Raw genomic sequence first — 18,497 nt, 5'->3', positions numbered from 1 at the left:
TACCGGAGCCGCCGCCGCCCGTGGACTCACGGCTCCGGTGCGCTTTGTTCGCTGCTGGCGAGGGGACGTTTCGGGGAAATCCTCGGGACCGAGCCAGCCCGGCTTCTGGGAGCCCTCGCGTTCACCGCGCTTGTTGCCCGTCCTCCACCACACGCCGTTATGGCAACTCCTTAATCTGGAAGATTGTTTACGTGGTTCTTTGGCCTGCCTGGGAAAAATATTGAAATTGTATTCCTAGTGGGTTTTAGCCCAAGATAATACTTCATCTGATATTAATACATATTTAGAAATAAAACACATTTATTTACTACCCGCACAATAATTTACACATAGCCATAACTGTACAGTTTTGTTCAGTTTGGGTTTTTTTTGTTAGTGTGGTCACCTTTTCTTTTTTTCCCCCAAACCCAAGTTACAGTGATGCTTAGGTTTCACGGCACCTCAGAATCGTTTTAAACAAGCCTGCCACAAAAGGCTAAAACTGTCACTTCTGCCTTTCCCGAGATAACCTCAGTGCCACCAACCCGGACATGGAGGTGGCCTGAAAAATATTCTACGGAGTACCACGCCCTCCTTCACTGCAACTCTGGAAATATGCCATGACCACCAACCAAATATAAATGACTAAAACATTCTTATCCTCTCTTCTTATGCGTGAAATGCAATTACAATAGAATTTCTATGTCATTACTATCTAGTATTGTTTGCCAGTCTTCAGTCTAAAAACCAGCTGGTAAACAACAGCAGAACTTAAAGGGAAGGGTTTCAAATTTCCACGTCCACAAATCTCACTGCCAGTTGTGGGAGTATTAAGCAGGAGCTTGCCAAGTACATGTACTCCTTGCTTAGTAAAAAAACAAAACAAAAAATAAAAATAAATCCATAAACCAAAACCTACAACAGGGCAAACTTCAACAGATGCACAGAAAGCCATTCGGTGTTGCCATTTTAAACGTACTCAAATACTCTGTGAAACCTTTTCAGACAGTTACACTGAAAAGAGGCAAGTCCCAAAGTCAACTACGGGACGAACTTTATAGACAAAAAGAGAAAAAGAGGCAACTGACACTCAAATACACTTAAAAGGGGAGAAGGAAGAATAGCAAAGTATACTATTCTGAAATTTCACTACAAATAAAAAATACACAGCATTTTTAATCAGACATTAACACAATTAATTTAATTACATAATGACTCGATCCCATGCTCTAAACTTCCAGAATTGTCTTCCAGCTGTTATGATGGCAAAAAGTACAGAGAAAAGTAAGGAGAAGCAAAAAAAAAAAAAAAAAAAGAACAGAAAATAGGATCCTAACACGTTAAATACTCATTATTAGAAAATAATTTATTATCTCCCAATATTAGAATGTACAGTGAAATCATTTAATTGTTCTTAACGCAGAGTCAGCAGTGCGTATTCAGTGACAGCAACTCACCCTTTCTTCGGAAAAGTACTTTTACATAATGCCTAGGTAGCTGAGGAGAAAGAATATTCATTTCCAGCTTCTTTTTCCTTTTCCTCCACTGATTTCCTCCACATATTTGCTAGCCACTGCATCAACATTGCTGGTAAAACTTGTTAGGAACAATTTTATTATCCGTGGAAGGCTACCTGTAATAATTAAAAATATGTTACTTCATTTTAAAAGTATCAATGGGAAGTTCCAGATGAAGTAATCTAAAGAGTGTATGTTCAAAGTATATTTGTATTTGTGGATTCTCTTTCTTTTCACAGTTCTTGACTTCACAACAAGTAGGAAAAATAAGTGCTGAGTATTACCAAAGTATTAGAAGAGAACTTTTTTACAGCTGGACTCACCAAAGTTTTTGTCTTCATCATTGGTCAGCCTTTCCAGAGACATCGCTGTAGTTTTAGCTAAGCAGGTTTTATTTCTTGTGGTGACTGCACTTGTTGCATACTCAACTAGGACGTTAGATCCGGGTTTCAGAATTAAAACTCCCTGTTACACGTAGGTGGCTTTAGAAACACCTTAAAACAAACAAAGGCCGGGGAGAGGAGGAGTTTGGGTAGATGTTCGTTCCAAACTGCTAAAATACAGCAGGGAAAAAAAAGTGTTGCTTTTTTTGAACTTATGTCAGAAGTATTTAGAGCTACTCCGATCTACCAGATGTGCTGTGGGGTACCACTGAACAGACTTCGCATATAGCAAACCTGTAACACACAGATTGACATTTTGCTTACTAGGAATTTTGTAATACACAATGTAAACGATTCCAGCATCATCCGTCCACCTTTTGTCTTAACAGAGAAGCAACCCCCCTTTCTGCTATTGCTACCTGCTTTTGATCCTGCCTGTGGATACTCCCACGTAACAGTACTTGATAAACCCATACAGCAACAAGTAAAAAACTAGGTATTGACCCTTCCAATATGAAAACTGTTTAAATTTATAGCAGTTAACTTTCACGTAACTGATGTCAACTATAGATCTCAAAGCATTTCAAGGAAGAGACAAGTATTATTACTGGATGTCCACAGGTAAAATAGAAAATAGTACCAGATGAGTTTTGAAGAACTGCGTGCAAAAACCGTGGTGTATTAGAATAATGGCACAGGGCCTAATAAAACTAGTTGATTAAAGGTTTACACCAATTCACCACAGACACGGGCACGGGCCCGGGCCGCCGAGCAGTAGATGGGCACAGCCCCTTCCTGTGCCGCTCTAAGGCCAGATGTCCTTTGATCCCCTTCCCTGGGGTGTCATAGCGGCGAAGGCCCCCGCAGCAGCCCGCCCCGGGCCCGCTGCTCCCTCACGGTACCGCCTGCCAGCGCAGCGCCAGGACGTGATAGGGGGGGCTGAGGCGCCTGTAACGGCACCGCAGGCGCGGCGCGGGGCGGGGCGGTGACGCCCCCCCGCCCCGCCCGGCCCCGTCGCCCCGCCCGGGCTCGCCGCTCTCGCGAGAGTAGCGCGCGCCACCCCCCAGCACGCCTGCGCGGCCGGGCCGGCCCGGGGCCTGCTGAGGCGGCCGTCGCCGCCGCCGGGGGCAGGGCGGGTGACAGCGGTGCGGCCATGGAGCCGGGCTGGGAGGAGCTGATGCCGCGGCTGCTGCCCGTGGACGACTGTGACTTGGCTGAGGACTTCGACCCCACGGTGCCGCCCAGGACGCCGCAGGAGTACCTGAAGCGCGTCCAGTGAGTGGAGGGGCCGAGCACCCCAGGGCCGCGCTACCGGGAACCCGCCACCCGCCGCCAGAAGGGCAGTTCGGCCGCTGCGGCGGGATCCCGGCCGGCATCGGGGCTAAACCCCTGTGCTGCTCCTGAGGGGCCGCGTCGCGCCGGCGGGGCCCCGCGGCGGTGGGGGCCGAGGCCGCCCCGTTCCCCACGGGAGGATGCAGGGCCGGCCTGGGCTCCCCGCGCCGGCGGCCTCCGGCGGGGTCTCGCCACGGGGGGCCCAGTGTGTCACCCGGTGTGTCACTCCAGCCAGGCCTTGTGTAGGAACTGCCGGTTCAGTCAGCGTTCCCGTGCCTGCAGCGCTCGGCGGGCGCTGTGCTTCACAGACAGCCGCCGTGTAACCGCCGGTCAACACAAAGCAACCGTTTGATTTTTATTTTGTAGGATTGAAGCAGCCCGATGCCCAGATGTGGTCGTGGCACAAATAGACCCCAAAAAGTTAAGAAAGAAGCAGACAGTAAACGTTTCAGTAAGTCTGAGAGCTTTTACACGTTTTGTTTAGAGAGGAAGAAAGAAAATAAATAGGAAAGGTGTTAAGATCTTAATGTTGGTACTAATTTTGGGGAGTGGTTGGCATAACTAAATACCACAGCTGGATTTTCAAAGCACCTACAGAACTACATTAAATGTATGGGTTTGAAGAAAGACCTGGTCAACTGCTGGCCAACAGCAGTCTAGATAACCAATTCAGATTGGTAACATCTGTACTATTTGACACACAGCAGACTATTTTACTGTCTGAGGAAGTCAAATGTTGCATTACATTTTACAAACATTTAGTCCCAAAACCTGCATAAACTTTAGAATAAAGATACCTCCATACCAATACATTAAGTTAAATATATATCATGGATAAGAGTAGTAGTAAGTGCAGCTAAACTTTACTGAAGTTAGTGTCTAGTACCGTTTCTTCCTTTTGCTGGAATATTTTATCAGAATTTTTCTTGATTGCCTGAGCAGATTTCTCTGTTGTCATTGCCCTGCCAGCTTGGTTTTTAATCTACTTTAAAATAGTTGAAGAGACCAAGTTTGCATTTCTCCAGTGAAAATTGTAATCTGAAATTCCATGACTAGTTCCTAGTACTGATATATGACCGTGTAAATTCTGTAACCATTCTCTTAGACTTATCTCTTTGTAGTGGCATTTTTAAACATTTGTAGAAAGATTCTTTTTTCCTTGTGTTTTTTAGTAACTTTCATGCTAATCTTTAAAGAGGTTATATCTACATAACTGTCAGAATTAATATCCTAAAAAGCATTTTTGTGGCCTTCTGTCTTCCTCAACTGTATTATCTCAGAAAGTAGAATGCTTAGGATTCGGAGCAGCTGTCCCATATAAGGAAACAGCATCCCGCTTTTTATAAACAGGGAAATTAAGGCAGAACAATTGCTAAAAATATAACCTTAAATAATTCTTCGACAATGTATTTTGAATACTTGGTTCTCCTTCTTATTTGAGAAGGGTCAACAGTTGGTTCAGATGAAATTTCTTCTGTGTAAGTCAGTCTTGGATGTGGTCATGATATACCTTTCTTAAATAAAGATTTAAAGGCTGTTGTTTGCCTGATAGTAAACATTTACCGATTCCTTTATTCTTAAGGATTCTTCTTCTAAAGCTTTCTTCACATTATAATTATTGCCAGTGTTTTCTTAGATTTCTGGATGTCGGCCTGCTCCGGAAGGATATTCCCCAACACTCAAATGGCAGCAGCAGCAAGTAGCCAATTTCTCAGCCGTTCGTCAGGTACAAAATGGTGTGTGTGAGGGCATTTGCACTGTCTAGCTAGAACACATCTGTGCTTTATGGGGGACAACCTTGTATCTAGTATAGAAATGTTTTGACTTCATGTAGGACGGATGTTTGTAGGCATATGTTTTAAGTTCTTGAAAAAGAATTGAGTATATACTGTGTGGCTTTTAAACCTCTGATAAGACTCTTGAGAGTGTCATGTTTAGGAAAAAAAGGTGTCTCAAACTTCAGCACTTAGATGAAATAATACAGAGTAGCTGAGGGAGGGAGGAAAAAAATCTCTGTGATGTTACGTAGTTACATTAAAACCTGGTGCTAGCAGGAATGTTCTGCAGAACTCAACATTAACTGGAAAACAAGTAGATTCTAACCCACCAGGAGATTCATGTACATAGAACACGCTGTCCATTTAGAATACTGTTGGACAGTGGTGGAACCCATTATTAGCAGAAATAACGATTTGGTAAAACGTATTTGTAAGGTTGGCACAGACTTAAATCTTTCCTACCGCATTTGCAGCCTACTCTTAAATAATAACAAAAACAGAGAACTGAGCTGGCTGTCTCTACAGTTTGAACAGGGTGAAAAGAAAAACCTAATGAAGATGTAGGTAGAGGTCATTTATGACTCCAGTACTGCGGAAGATGTGTTTACAACACATTGATAATTGCATTGTAGGAATACCTCAAGTAACTGAGTATAATGAACTGCACTGAGGCTGCTGTAGCGTTGAACTTTGCGTGAGCTAGTTTACTGTATTTTTTTGAGGGAGCTAAATCAGTCAAGGTGGAGATCTGTACTACTGCATCTACATTGTAAACATCAGCTGAGCTCACCTCTATTTCTACAAGGTGTCACACTGCATACTGTTTATAAGGCATAATCTAAGGTTTTAGTAGAACTAAGGAAACTGACATCTAAAGTCATATTCACTGTACAGATATTTCTTTTATACACAAGTCAGTTGTCCTCTCATCTGTACCAGTGAAGTACAAGAATATCCTAAAAATTATTTAAGAGAAGAGGAGAGCATCAGAAGTTACTTGATGCAAACATTGTACATCAGCTGCTGTTAGTGGTCATTTTTATTGCTACGATAACATTTGGATTGGGGTGAGAATTTCTTCTGTTACAAAAATTTTATACCTCCAGACAGGAAACTGTCAAGCAGGCCAACTGGTCTTATATGGCATCCCTGGGAGGTAGAAGAAATATTCCAGGAAAGTACGCTTGCCTTCTTTCTAGCAGTTCTGTAGACATCTGATACAGACACTGACCACCATTGGAACAGGATATTGGCTTTGAGTGTGGTTTTGGACTAATTTTTTTTTCCCTTAAGCGTGTTGTACCAAGACAAGTCTAGAAGACTATTAAAGCTTACTACCTCAATTTAACTCTGTGTATTAGACTTTAAAATTCCTTTAGCTTTAACATTACTTCCAAAAACCCAGCATGAGCAACTTAGTTACATTTATACTAAGGGGCATGGAAATATTTAGCCAGTTATGCCTCTACTGATTTATGGAACATCATAAAATATACTTTATACATTTTAAGAAAAATGAAGAGCAGTTATGGCTAGCATAAAATAACTGCAAAGTTAAACTTGTTGTGGCTTTGTTTTTATTACTCAGAGCCTGAACAAGCACAGAAATCACTGGCGGTCACAACATTTGGACAGCAACGTTACTATGGTGAGTAAAATTCGTAACAGTGCTGTGGGTTTTTTATCCCAGTCGTTAAATCTGTGGTTAATCTTGCTTTACAGTTGAGTGCAATAACTTGGTAATATTACCAAGTCTTTTTCTTCAGTGTCTTCAAGATAGCAGTATTTCACAGGTTTTATTCATTTTTATTTACTTCAGCCAAAATCAGAGGATGAAGAAGGCTGGAAGAAGTTCTGCCTGGGTGAAAGAGTATACTCAGAAATAGATGCACTATCTGATAATGAAACTCTAGGAATTGATTACATAAAGGTGAGTATAGGACTTCTGTCTAATTGTCAGCTGCTATTTTCAAGAGTAACTGCCAGAAACCATCTTACTGTTTATTACCAAATGGTGCTAAATAGAAAGTACGCTCTCTGGTGAGCCCACAAAGTCCTGTTTTTCTTCCCTTTTAATTGGAAGCTGAGCAGAGAACAAGTCTATCCCTTCAGTCAAAAAGTCAATCATCTGTTATCAGCTAAAGCGCACTACTTTGTTGCTCACTGAACTGAAAGCTTTCTGCATTGTCTGCTTTAGTGTCACACAAATGTCTGAGCATCACATTAAAATGTTAGTACATTCTAAATTAGAACAAAAACGTTTATGATAACGTCTGCATTTTTCAACTAATTTTTTTTTCAGGTGGGCTTTCCCCCTTTGCTAAGTATTGTAAGCAGAATGAATCAGGTAAGCCCATCTCTTAGAATTGCATAGTGATGTTGCATAAATCATTCTTTCTCATTGTCTGTTGCAGAAGTCTTATCTATTTTTCTGTGCTAGAGTAGGCAATTGTTTATTACAACAGCTATTCATTGTACGCTTACAAGGAAAATATCGTTATCTGACCTTCAGCTACAAACAGGTTTACTAGTGAACATTTATCATGACTAGTTTTAAGAGTATTTTGTCCTTGTAATTTCTGTAGTTAACATTCAGCGTTTGAATTTTTGCTGAATGTTCCATTAGGTGCTTGACAGTGTTTTAAGTTTTCTCATTTAGTGTTTTAAGTGCAGACCTTCAGTTTGATCATGAACTCTTACGTACATTGCATAGCTAGAAGAATCACACTTACCTTTCCTTTACTAACTACTATGTTTCCCATGAGTTACCTTTGTAGAGAAACAACACTCCTGTGTAATGCCTCTTTCCTAATCTGTAGCTATTTATCCATAACGTTTTCTTAACACAGAAAACTACTTCATTTTATATAAAGTTCTTTCCAGGAACTGGTGATTTAACACTCACTTTACCCTTACATGTAACTTCAACCTGGAATAAATGCCATATAGTATCACAGTGGAGTAGAAATACATGATGTGTACATTTTTTAAAAAATCACTTTGCTTTTTATGTAATATAATCCTTTGGGTAGAAGGACATCAAAACAAAACAATGCAGGTATCGTATTGTCTCTTTCTGTTCCTCTTTTGAAGGCAACAGTAACCAGTGTCTTAGAACACCTGATAAGCTGGTTTGGAGAGAAAAAATTTACTCCAGAACTGGTAATTTTTAATTTGTTCTAACTACTTGCATAAAAATGCATTAAACAAGGGATAAATTGTTCATAGTTTCCTATGAAATTATTTTTGTTTCTAAAGAGGTTTTTTTGCACGTATCACATTCAGTTACTCTCAAAAAGTTTATGATGCTAAAATTACTATTCACAGAACTTTTTGAAAGGCTAATTACCAAACATACAGATACAGACCTACCAAGTACTGACAAAACCCCCTACCCTTTTTATTGCTCCCTGCATGAACTTAAATGCAAGGTTAGATGAGTATCAGCACTGGGGAGAGAAGGGGGTCAGGCTGCAGCAGCTTTGGTTCTGACTAGTTTAAGCTGTCAGGGTGCTGCACACTGTATTTACCAACACCTCTGATTTTATTCAGAGGTGCGTGACTGTGCTGGCGAAGACACATTTAATCTTCCATGTGTGGCACAGGCCAGAAAGCTTAGTTGCGTTAGTGTGGTCAGAAATCAAACTTAGTAAGAAATTCTGATTGGCAAGGTATGTTGGCGTGGAGTTTGGCCACAGCCAGATTGACTGGCTATGTAATGACGTCGTATCTACAAAAGACCTTGGTGGATTCATCCCATCTCATTCAGTACCACAAAGCAAAAGAGCAATGAACAATTACTTCCATAATACTAAACACAGCTTCACTATTTTTGAGTCACTTAAAGGCCTTTCATGTTCTCTCCTTTTCTGTAGGACTGCTTTCTTTTTAACAGATAATGCTGCAGCGAATGTGCATGGCACATTGACTTTTTGTTTATTCCCATAATGCAAGCCACTAGACACTGGAATTAAATTATGAAGTTAGACTGGTAGCAGAAGTTACGCTCATAAGAATGCAGTAAAATTCAGTGAAGTAAAATGCAAAGCACATCTTTTCACAATGGTGCAAATCAAAGCTTAAAATTAACAGCATTAAATTAAAGCTTAAAATTAACAGCGTTAATTCCACAGAGATCTGACTTGATACATTCACTCAGGAATGTTTTTCCCCAGTTTGTGAAGTTAAAAATTAATAGCTAAGTAATAATCTTCAGATACTACTAAAATAATCCTTCCCTCGGACTTGACTAGTGTAAGCTGTATTAATTTATGTCTTAGCCAGTATTCCAAGAAGTATCAGGAAATCCAGGAGTACTGTTCACAAGAACCTTATCTAGAGGCAAAAATTCTGCTGTGTAGTGTCTACTTTGGCTTTTGAACTTTCAATTCTGGCAGTAGCACTTAAATGCAGTTTTGTCTTGAGACCTACACTGTAGGCCTCCTCTATATAACAAGAACTGCACGAAACTTCAAGGACATCTCACAAAACTTTATTTGAATCTACACAGGGTAGGTGGCTTTATGCACTGCTAGCATGCCTTGAAAAACCTTTGCTGCCTGAAGCTCACTCCCTTATTCGACAGCTGGCAAGACGATGCTCAGAAGTCAGAGTACTAGAGGTAAGACTGCGCAAAGGACTTGCTGAACTTAGCAAATTATTAGGGTGAGTTTTCAGTTCTTGAAATCCTGGTAGGTAATTTTTCATGTCCTAAGTTTCCTCGAGAATGAAGGGAACACTACAAGCACATACCATGGCACGTAACAGCTTTTCTATTTGACACAGGTAACAAAAGAACTGTTCTAATACCTCTCTTTCAGGAGAACAAAAATGAAGAACAAATATCAGCTCTGAACTTGATAATCTGCTTAGTTAGCAGGTAATGCAATTTAAACACCTAAACCAGTCAAGTATGTCCAGAATAAATGTGTGATTACTCTTGTCCTAACCTAGATGCTTTCAAAGTGGAAGTCAAAGTACCCTGGGCCTATGTAACAAATACACTTAGCTAAAAGGACTTAAGCTTACTTTACTCTTAGGTTTATCTTACCTGTTTCCTCATGTGAGCCCCCTAAACTGCAAACCAGTAATTATAGATATAAACAGTAAAAGAAGAGCTGGAAAGCAAGGGGCCTAAAAGCTCAGGGCAAAGTAAGGAGTATGTTGTATTGGAGGTTTCGTACTGTCTTCCACTTCTCTCCACTAGGTACTTCGATCAGCGTGACCTGGCTGATGAACCTTCATAGACTGTTTTGAGAATATCAGGTAATTTGCATTGCCATAGTACAAACAGCATTGTCAGAGTTAACAGCAGGACGCTGCGCTGTTCAGCCCTGAAGCACTATACAACTCCTTCGGAAGACCCTCACGATAATGCATTTGGGACAGCTGCGAGTAACTTTAGCTGAGCTTTAGCATGCAATTGTCAATGTCTCTGATACCATCATTGTAAAATGGTCAACGAAGTGTCTGGCATCATCTCTCAAGCTACTGTCTCTAAGCTGCATCTTGGAAATTTCTACCATCTGAGTAATCCTGTGGACACTGCTATTAGGTGAAATCTAAGGCTACATTACAAATTATTCTTTACCTAAACACACACCTAATGGAGGGCTTTTTTTAATAAAACTGAACCATTTAAAAAAGTGTTCTTAAACATGGTGGCTTTTCTCATTCTTTGTACTATTTAACAGCAGCCTTTACTATAGAAATCTATACAACCTAGGACTGAATGTGGTTTTTCAAGCTTTAGTTCCTGAGCTTAAGCACTGCTAAGCAGTTCAAATATAGCCAGCAAGTCACTGAATCAATTATTTTAGTAAAGCACTACTACTTTCTGAGTAGCAGTACTATTTTTTAGCACACAGTTGTAGAAATCAGCGAAAATTACATAGCTGTATTCAATGCTTTTAATAGAAGCTTTTATTAAACACAATGAACAAGTTTTTCTGTATGGCATCTTGACAAATACGTTGGCTCACTTATTTTTATATATTTAACAGAGTCCTTCCCCAAGAGTATCAGTATCTGCTTGGTACGTACATGACTCCCTCTGGTTCTAATTATCTTCAACAGTTAAAAATCCATGTCAAAGAAACTATGAATTCTGCTCATAGCAGCAAATTGATACACAATATTAACTGACATCTGCTTTCTATATACCGTAAAATGTAAGTCCCTCCCCTCACCATTAAAAATAATAATTAACCACAACCAGTTATTGATAACCTTTACTATGCCTGAATGACTGACACTTTTGCATCTGGAAGGGTAATTTAACTGTCAAGTGAAAAATCAAAATGAATTACATTAATTACTAGCATTTATTTATGGAGATGCAAATACCAATGATTCTGTATATGTTGATACTGAATGTCTACCACACTGCAGATGCCTATAACGTTACATTGAAATGTCCGTTATTAGGCATACAGTGCACATTATTTCTACTCCCTCTACCAACATTTTCGGCGTGTATCCTGATTTCAGCTGGTATAGAGTTAATTTCCTTCTTGGTAGCTGGCACAGTGCTATGTTTTGGTGTGAGAACCATGTTGGTAACTCACTGATGTTTTTTGTTGTGGCTTGGTAACGTTTATACTAAGTCAAGGACTTTTCAGTTTCTCAGGCCCTGCCAGGGAGACATGGGACATGCATCTCTTCCTTTCTTTTCTCCCTTCCTTTTGGATTTTATTCCTCTCCCCTTCTCCCTCCTTTTCATTATTACTGTTATAATTATTGTTTATATTTTATTTTAATTATTTAGTTGTTCTTATCTCAACGCTTGAGTTCTAGATTCCTCCCTGATTCTCTTCCCCATCCCTTGGCGGGGTGGAGGGGGTGGGGAGTGAGCGCGTGTCTATGTGGTACTTGGTTACCAGCTGGTAACTAAACCATGACAGCATGGTGAAAGCAGGATGAGTTGGCAGCCGAAGAACCCATGAAAAGCATAACACTAGTTAGCTGTTTCTCTAGCCCTACAATTTCAAACATTAGTTACAAAGGTGAACAACCAGCACAGCCTTCCTATAAACCACCAGTATAAGAACAGCACTTTCAATTAGTTGAACTGATGCCGGTTCTATAAACAGTAGGGCAGCATTATGCTAGTTCAGGTTTGCTCTAGCACTCTTCTAGAACTCAAGTTATTCCACTACAACTAATCTGAACTAGTTTTCACAGCACCTGAAAAAATCAGAATTTGGTCACAGCTTAAGCTCAAGTATAATAAACTCCCTGGTTATCACATTTGTCATCTATAGCTTGCCTGCCTGTAACAGCTACCTAGAAAAGGCTTGATCCATTACAAACTCCAGACCTTCCCTGGAGCTCAGGGAAGAACAGCTTCCACTGTTCTTGCTCACCACACAACTGGACAACACACACTTCTCCCAACACAGAAGGCAGTTAAAACAATCAAAGGTGCTGTATTAACATGTTAGCTTTTCTGGTTAGCCTGTTATTTATTTGTCTCAAAGTAGTAACTGAATCGCTATCACAAGGCGTGCTTGTAAACTTCTGCATAAACACCGTAAGTTTCTATTGTGATTCATTTGTAAGTGTAAGGCCTGAACCTGCCAACAGAAAAGTCTGTACAGCAAAATTTGTTAAAAAGTTTTAACAAGATGTTTTCATGCTTACCTACGGCGAGAAAGTTATGCAAATCTTATAACAAGTATTATCTAGCAAACCCCAATGTCCTCAAGAGTCTTGGTGATGTCTGTATAGCTTCTTGCAGGCCTAAGCATCTTCCTGCACACACTCATTACAGAAGTGAGTTGTAGCTAGCAATTAAAAACAGCGACATTAATATTGAGTTTATGCACAACAAGCTAAAACAAATTTCCTTCTTTGGCCAGTACAGATGACCTTAGCTGTAAAATTCTTCTGACACAAAAAACAGCTGCTAATCTTAGGGAGATAGGAAAACCTGTTTAACTATGCAGAAATAAATTCTCTTTTCTACTGCCCCAAATCATTCCTAGAAGAACTAAGCCTCCACTGAAAACTTAAGGAAAGCTGTTGGCTCAGGTGCTAGTGGGTTCCTTAAAATAACACAATCAATTGCTGCTTCACAGTTCAGAGTGAATAGGGAAAGGCAGCAATTTGGCATTCTTGTTAGGTGACACAAAACACGTTAGTTGCTTATTTCAATTTTGTCTTGGTCAGGCTTTTTACTCAGTTCTCAGAATGTGCCTCTGGTCTTCCATATGTGCTGCTTTGGTAATTGAAATATTTTGCTGAAAACTTTTTGAGTAGATAGTTTTTACCATGTGAACATTAATATCTTGGTATAGAATAAATCTCATACCAAGATACAAGGATAGCATTATTTTGATTAACATTTATTATACACTTTGGAATTATGCTGCACACTGCTATAATTTACAAGCTACATACAAGGCTGAACCAAGACCCTGAATCCACACACAAAGGATTTTTAAGGTAGATACCCAAATTAGAATGTGCTCTACATCTTCTGTATCATCACCTGAAATTTACCTGCAAAGAAAAAGCAAAGTCAGATTAAAGTATCACCATTAGAGTTATTTTTCCAAGTAATTTTTTTTGTAATTATTTTATTAAAAGAAATAGTAAGGAACATTTCAATTTTGCCATTTAATTGTGAACCATCTAGCCATTATTTCAACGTAGCATTTAACTCCAGCTGAACAGCTTTTTTTTCTTTTTCCTTTAAGCTGATCCATGTTCCACATCACAACAGTTTTGTCTGCTAAATTTAAAACGTGTGCAGTCTGTGGAAATTTTTAAATCCGCCTTAAGCAGCCTGGGTTGTTACAATGGACTTCACTTAGTAACTTTCCTAATGACTTCTGTCAAGCAAGAGCATGTGTCTAGTTGTTTTTATCTTCACTTGTTCCAATAGCCTTCTGGACATATGTTCTTATGCATTTGATGCTTCCAAATGTAAATACAACTTTTCAGTTTTGCTTTCCACTCGTCGTCATGGAGGTTCCCCCCGTCAGTATTTTCTAAACACTAAAGCATTTAGTGACAAGCCATATCCTGAAGTTCATATTGACTCCTATGGCCCAGCAACTTCAAACTAATCCCACCTTGACAAATGCTCATACAGTGATGAAGTCAGTAAGAAAAGTTACCAGGTGAGCTAATAATTTGAGTACTCTGAGACCTACTTACATGCAGGCATTGATGAAACTTCAGCTGTTACAATACTCTTTATTCCCAAATTCGATAGGCCTCCTCTGATTAGTCCACAGGTAAATGCTAAATACTAAAAATAAAGTTGCACTTTAAATAAGCATCAAGGGTGAAGCTTGTTGCTAAAGGTTGAAACTAAGTACTCAAGAACAAGATTTAGCACTTGGATAATATAAAACTATGGTGGTTTTGTTACCGCGCAGAGAGACTTTGTCATGTCTCTAACAGATGAAAGCTCTGATACTTGGTACAGTGGAGCTCACAACATAGATTCCTCTTGTTAGAGGCACTATCTTCAGTAACTTTTTTCTATTTCCATTAAGCCTATAGGAACTTCATATCCTTAAAACAATTATTCCCAAGACTTGGCTGAAATTAGCAACTGGCATTAAAGTCAACAAAGGAGGAACAGTCCAAGTCAGCATTCTTGCACTGGCTGCATCTTAGAATACAATGGCCTGCAGGTATTTAGAATTTATGTTGCAAAATATCAATATCTCACCAAGTATCAGAAAAAGAGCCAAGGACTGTAGCCTGCAACTGTGATGACTAAGACTGAAAATTAAGAAACCATAAAATAGAACTGAATGCCCCATTTCTCACATCCCCCTGAACCAAAGTGCTATATCAGAGGTTCTGCAGAGGCACTGATTTTACTTACCTAAACTCAGCATCTACACTCAAAACTATTTTTAATTGGTGGAATATCTTTCTGAATGTTCATATAATCCCAGAAGCTTGTCCTAGGTAACAAAAAGCATCTTCCAAATAGGTTTTGGAAATTTTTAAAAGTTTCTGAAAGCACACGCTTTCCAAAGAGAAAAAAAGTTTGTGTGACAGTGACAGATAGTGGCAAACCAGCTCCTACCATCCAGTAACTCAAACATGACAATGCCAAGTTTCACAACGACTATGCCCATTTCCTGAGCCGTGTATCAAACCCACAGCTCCAAAACAAGGTCCATTTCTAAAAAGCACATTTTTTGGAGACCAAACTTTAGCTGCCCTTTTGAAGAGTTTGTATCCTTTCAATTACAAAATTCAAAGTTACCAATAATAGATCAAGATAATTCAAACCGAACTGGTAGATCCCAAGGGTAAAACTGAAGGGTACCTTTGGTGCATGTTCTAAATACTGCTTTCCTGCAGACATTTGTGTCAAGAGACGAAATTTATTGTCTTGAAGGACATATATACCCTGTTGAAAAAAACCAAAAAGTTTTAGTTGAATATGCAGTAGCATGTAATTAACATTTTATGTGAAGGGATTTAATTTGTAGATGCAATATAAATGTTCTTAGGTTGAAAAATGAAATTTTATATGAAGGCATATGTGATTTAAGTTTAAACCGTATTATTTACTTATACAAAACATCAAAACAAAAGATACTTAATTGTGAGTTTAAACCCCTAAATAATATTATGATCAGTTAATCCTAAAAAAAAAAGTTTATTTACATTCTTCTTGGAAGAGTTTTTCCAGTGCTCAGAAACAATAATTCTGTATTAGAAAGTCTTTGTTAATAAATCAAATACATGCTGATTTTTACACTGAAATTTAAAATCTCATTTGGTATGTAATTCACTATTCTTATTCTCAAATTCAGTGAGAATTACCTTCTTTAATAGCATTACAAGCAACAACACCCAGCAGATGATCAAATTAAGAGTCTCTTGTTTTCTACACTACAAGTTTGTGCCACAATATGCATTTTAATAAATTAACTATGAACACAGTATAGCTTAATCTATACCTGTCATTTAAATTTCTTTGCTAATGACTGGGCTACTTCAGAATTTTATAACCCCTAGCATTAAATTAAGGCTGCATATACAATTGAGACCTAAGCTCAGTACTGCAGCTTTCTTTGAATTCAAAAACAGATTTCTAAGGCAATTATTCTCTGTTAAAGTTATTACTTGATAATCAGCTCACTGAAAAATAAAACCTATTTTATTTGTCACAATGCTTGTACAAATTCTCTTGTTCCTACTTTGATACAACAGGAAAATGGCCATACAAACTCAAAGTCATTCAAAAAGAAAAAGATTTTTTACCCAAGTAAAATGGCTCCTTCAAGTACTTTGATCTTGCTTTGAGAACTGTGGCTGTCAATTTAAGAAAGGACACAGATGCAACGCAGTGTCACCGACATGCAAATTTGGGAAGTTTTTCAGTTGTTTCTTATACAAGTATGTTCAGTTTTGTGCAACTAAGTGTCTCAACTGCTGAAAACTGTAAATATTCTTCAAAATAAAAACATTACTTCAAGGCAGCCATTCTATTTAAATAGATGTTAAGACAGCGATATCACCTTCTTACACTAGTTTTCTGCTAAAATTTATTGGGAGATACATAAAAAGGTTCCTGTTTAAGCATTAATCAACTGTAACTGTTACTGTCCTGTCAGTTTGTAACTGCAACAGCACACATGAATTCAAAGCATTTAGTCTTTTCAAGCAGAGCAGCGATACAGACATCACAAGCAATTACTAAATTGTATTGTTAAGCTACATGCTAACGTGAACCTTAAAAACCTGCTTTTTAAACAGAACAACTACAGAACATTTTGGGCTTCCTACCAGGTAGAATTATTCTAGACCCAAAAAAGCCCCCCAAAATGCACTAGTAACTCAAAACTGTTACTTATTTTCTAAGTTATATCTTATTCTACAACATTTGTACCTGATGATTAGTCCTTAGGTTATCTATTTGTTTTTTGAATACAGTTGTCCAAAAATCTTTGCAAATGAACTTCATAATATCTAATTCATCCTTGAACCTGGCAGTATCTTTTGTAAACCTACAAGATAAGTGAGAAATGTATCAATAACAGAGGTACCCACAGCTTGACCAATCAGAGAAAGAAAGAAGAAAAAAAAAAGGTACTGCTATGCAGCATTATTTTTGGGGCTGTTAACAGAAATTAGTTTTCCAACCATTGTACAGTCTCATTCTAGCAGCATTCTGCATTCATCAAGTATTTTTATTTCAGAGAAACACAGTGTTATCTTAATACCGGTAACATGACAGCAAAATAAATAAACAGTTTTAATTATATGATTATTAAGGACAGCCGAAGTACAGAAAGATGCAAGGCATTCCAGTTTTATCTTCAAATACATGTCTAGAGGATGAACAATAAGCTCACACCCACGCTACTGCTTGGAAGGAGTCCTTCAAACATGCAAAAAAAGCTCTGACACAGAGGAACAAACATGTAAAACCTGTTCCTGCTTCTCAAGAAGCGAGCTTCGCTCCCTCTCTTATTTCCGAATCCTCTCCTTTTATCCTCCCTGAGGGTATTTTCTCCGGCAGCGAAGCCCAGCGCTGCCCCACGCCAGCCCGAGCTCAGCAGCCCCAGCGCTGCCGCAGGACCCCGGCGGTGCAGCCGGTCACCGTGCGCCTCCCCGAGCGCCGGGGGAACGCGGGGGTAACGGGCTCGGGGCCCCGGTTCCGAGTGCGAGTGCTTTAGACAGACGAAAGATGAGTGGCCAATCATAAAATTACGTTTAAGAAGGAAATAATGAAAAGCAGGAAGCATGTCAAAGCAGGTATATAAAAAGCGCAGTTAAAAAGGGGTTGAAATGCAGCCGCATACCCCGGCCCCGCGGTCGGGGCGGCAACCACCGGGCAAACAGGCTCCAACCCGGCCCGGGGGGTTCAAACCCAGCGCCCCGCAAGAGCCGCCCGCAGGCCGGAGGGGCGCGCCCGCAGCACAGTGCTCCCCGCTGCCGGCCCGGGCAGGAGGGGGCGGGGGGCCCCGGGCAGCCCCTCGGGACCCCCCCCACGGACGAGCAAACCCCCGGCCGCGGGCCCTCACCTCTCGATGAGCCCCTGCCCGACGCGGAAGCCCATGCTCTCCAGCTTGGTGGTGCAGCGGCCGTTCTCCTGCAAGACACACAAGGCGCGGTGTCAGCCCCGGCCGCTGCCGGGCGGCCCCCAGGGCGGCCCCGGCCCCGCTCACCCCTTCGCCCTGCTCGGCGGCGCGGTACAGCCCGGCCACCATCTCGTTGTGCAGCAGCAGGAACAGCGCCTCGTCCGCCATCTCCGCTCCGCAGCGGGGCTCCCTGCCCGGCGCCGCCGCAACCGGCAGCGACCGCCGGGACCCGCCGCGCCGCCCCTTCCGGCGGGCTGGGCCGTCACCCGCTGGCGCTGCCGGCCGGGGCGGAGCGGGGCGGCACGACACGACACGACACGACACGGCACGGCACGGCACGGCACGGCACGGCACGTGCTCCCCGGCGGGGAAGCGCTCGCCGCTCCCCCACCGGCCGAAGCCTCCCCGGGCCGGCAAAGGGCCTTCCGCGTTCCCGGGCTCGCC

At 40.8% G+C, this 18,497-nt stretch overlaps 3 protein-coding genes across 7 annotated transcripts in view; 1 reads left to right on the top strand and 2 right to left on the bottom strand.

Moving 5' to 3' along the window:
• Positions 1–2,781, bottom strand: part of SEC23A (SEC23 homolog A, COPII coat complex component) — a 31,776-nt gene extending 28,995 nt beyond the window's left edge. The window contains exons 1-3 of one of the 3 annotated variants that reach the window (XM_080395290.1): positions 1,820–2,781; positions 1,437–1,612; positions 4–208 (exon numbers count right to left, since the gene is read on the bottom strand). The gene's annotated coding sequence lies outside the window, so the exon portion shown is untranslated. Of the gene's footprint in view, positions 1–3; positions 237–1,436; positions 1,692–1,819 lie in introns of those variants that run through there. The other 2 variants (XM_080395291.1, XM_080395292.1) reach the window with 2 other exon arrangements.
• A 155-nt stretch (positions 2,782–2,936) lies between these two features.
• On the top strand, positions 2,937–10,645 carry GEMIN2 (gem nuclear organelle associated protein 2). Of its 2 annotated transcripts, XM_080395326.1 has the most exons (10): positions 2,937–3,154; positions 3,578–3,662; positions 4,848–4,937; positions 6,578–6,637; positions 6,809–6,919; positions 7,292–7,336; positions 8,083–8,151; positions 9,500–9,610; positions 9,810–9,868; positions 10,196–10,645. In XM_080395326.1, the coding sequence occupies exons 1-10, from the start codon at positions 3,033–3,035 to the stop codon at positions 10,233–10,235; spliced, it is 792 nt and encodes a 263-aa protein (XP_080251452.1). In that variant the 5' UTR covers positions 2,937–3,032; the 3' UTR covers positions 10,236–10,645. The 2 variants fall into 2 exon arrangements, with proteins under 2 accessions (XP_080251452.1, XP_080251451.1); XM_080395325.1 differs by lacking the exon at positions 8,083–8,151 and having other exon boundaries at positions 2,940–3,154.
• A 239-nt stretch (positions 10,646–10,884) lies between these two features.
• TRAPPC6B (trafficking protein particle complex subunit 6B) lies at positions 10,885–18,323 on the bottom strand. Of its 2 annotated transcripts, XM_080395327.1 has the most exons (7): positions 18,141–18,317; positions 17,997–18,064; positions 16,859–16,976; positions 15,287–15,370; positions 14,152–14,245; positions 13,443–13,491; positions 10,885–12,773 (listed from the first exon to the last, which is right to left on the bottom strand). In XM_080395327.1, exons 1-6 carry the CDS (start codon positions 18,219–18,221, stop codon positions 13,460–13,462), a joined length of 477 nt encoding a protein of 158 aa, XP_080251453.1. In that variant the 5' UTR covers positions 18,222–18,317; the 3' UTR covers positions 10,885–12,773; positions 13,443–13,459. The 2 variants fall into 2 exon arrangements, with proteins under 2 accessions (XP_080251453.1, XP_080251454.1); XM_080395328.1 differs by having other exon boundaries at positions 10,885–13,491; positions 18,141–18,323.
• Between the last annotated feature and the right edge of the window lie 174 nt (positions 18,324–18,497).

The sequence above is a fragment of the Falco punctatus genome (assembly GCF_963210335.1).
Source record: "Falco punctatus genome assembly, chromosome: 7".
In the NCBI taxonomy this organism is placed as follows: domain Eukaryota; kingdom Metazoa; phylum Chordata; class Aves; order Falconiformes; family Falconidae; genus Falco; species Falco punctatus.
Note: the sequence above shows the minus strand (reverse complement) of the source record. Positions and strands in the feature narration are given on the sequence as shown.

Coding starts and splice junctions, on each gene's coding strand:
- GEMIN2 (XM_080395326.1), top strand. CDS start 3,033: ATGGAGCCGGGCTGGGAGGAGCTGATGCCGCGGCTGCTGCCCGTGGAC. Junction 3,663..4,847: donor AGCAGACAGTAAACGTTTCA/GTAAGTCTGAGA, acceptor GTGTTTTCTTAG/ATTTCTGGATGTCGGCCTGC. Junction 9,869..10,195: donor ATAATCTGCTTAGTTAGCAG/GTAATGCAATTT, acceptor TCTCTCCACTAG/GTACTTCGATCAGCGTGACC.
- TRAPPC6B (XM_080395328.1), bottom strand. CDS start 18,221: ATGGCGGACGAGGCGCTGTTCCTGCTGCTGCACAACGAGATGGTGGCC. Junction 15,371..16,858: donor ACCTAAGGACTAATCATCAG/GTACAAATGTTG, acceptor TTTTTTCAACAG/GGTATATATGTCCTTCAAGA. Junction 13,492..14,151: donor AGTTTCATCAATGCCTGCAT/GTAAGTAGGTCT, acceptor TTTTCTTTGCAG/GTAAATTTCAGGTGATGATA.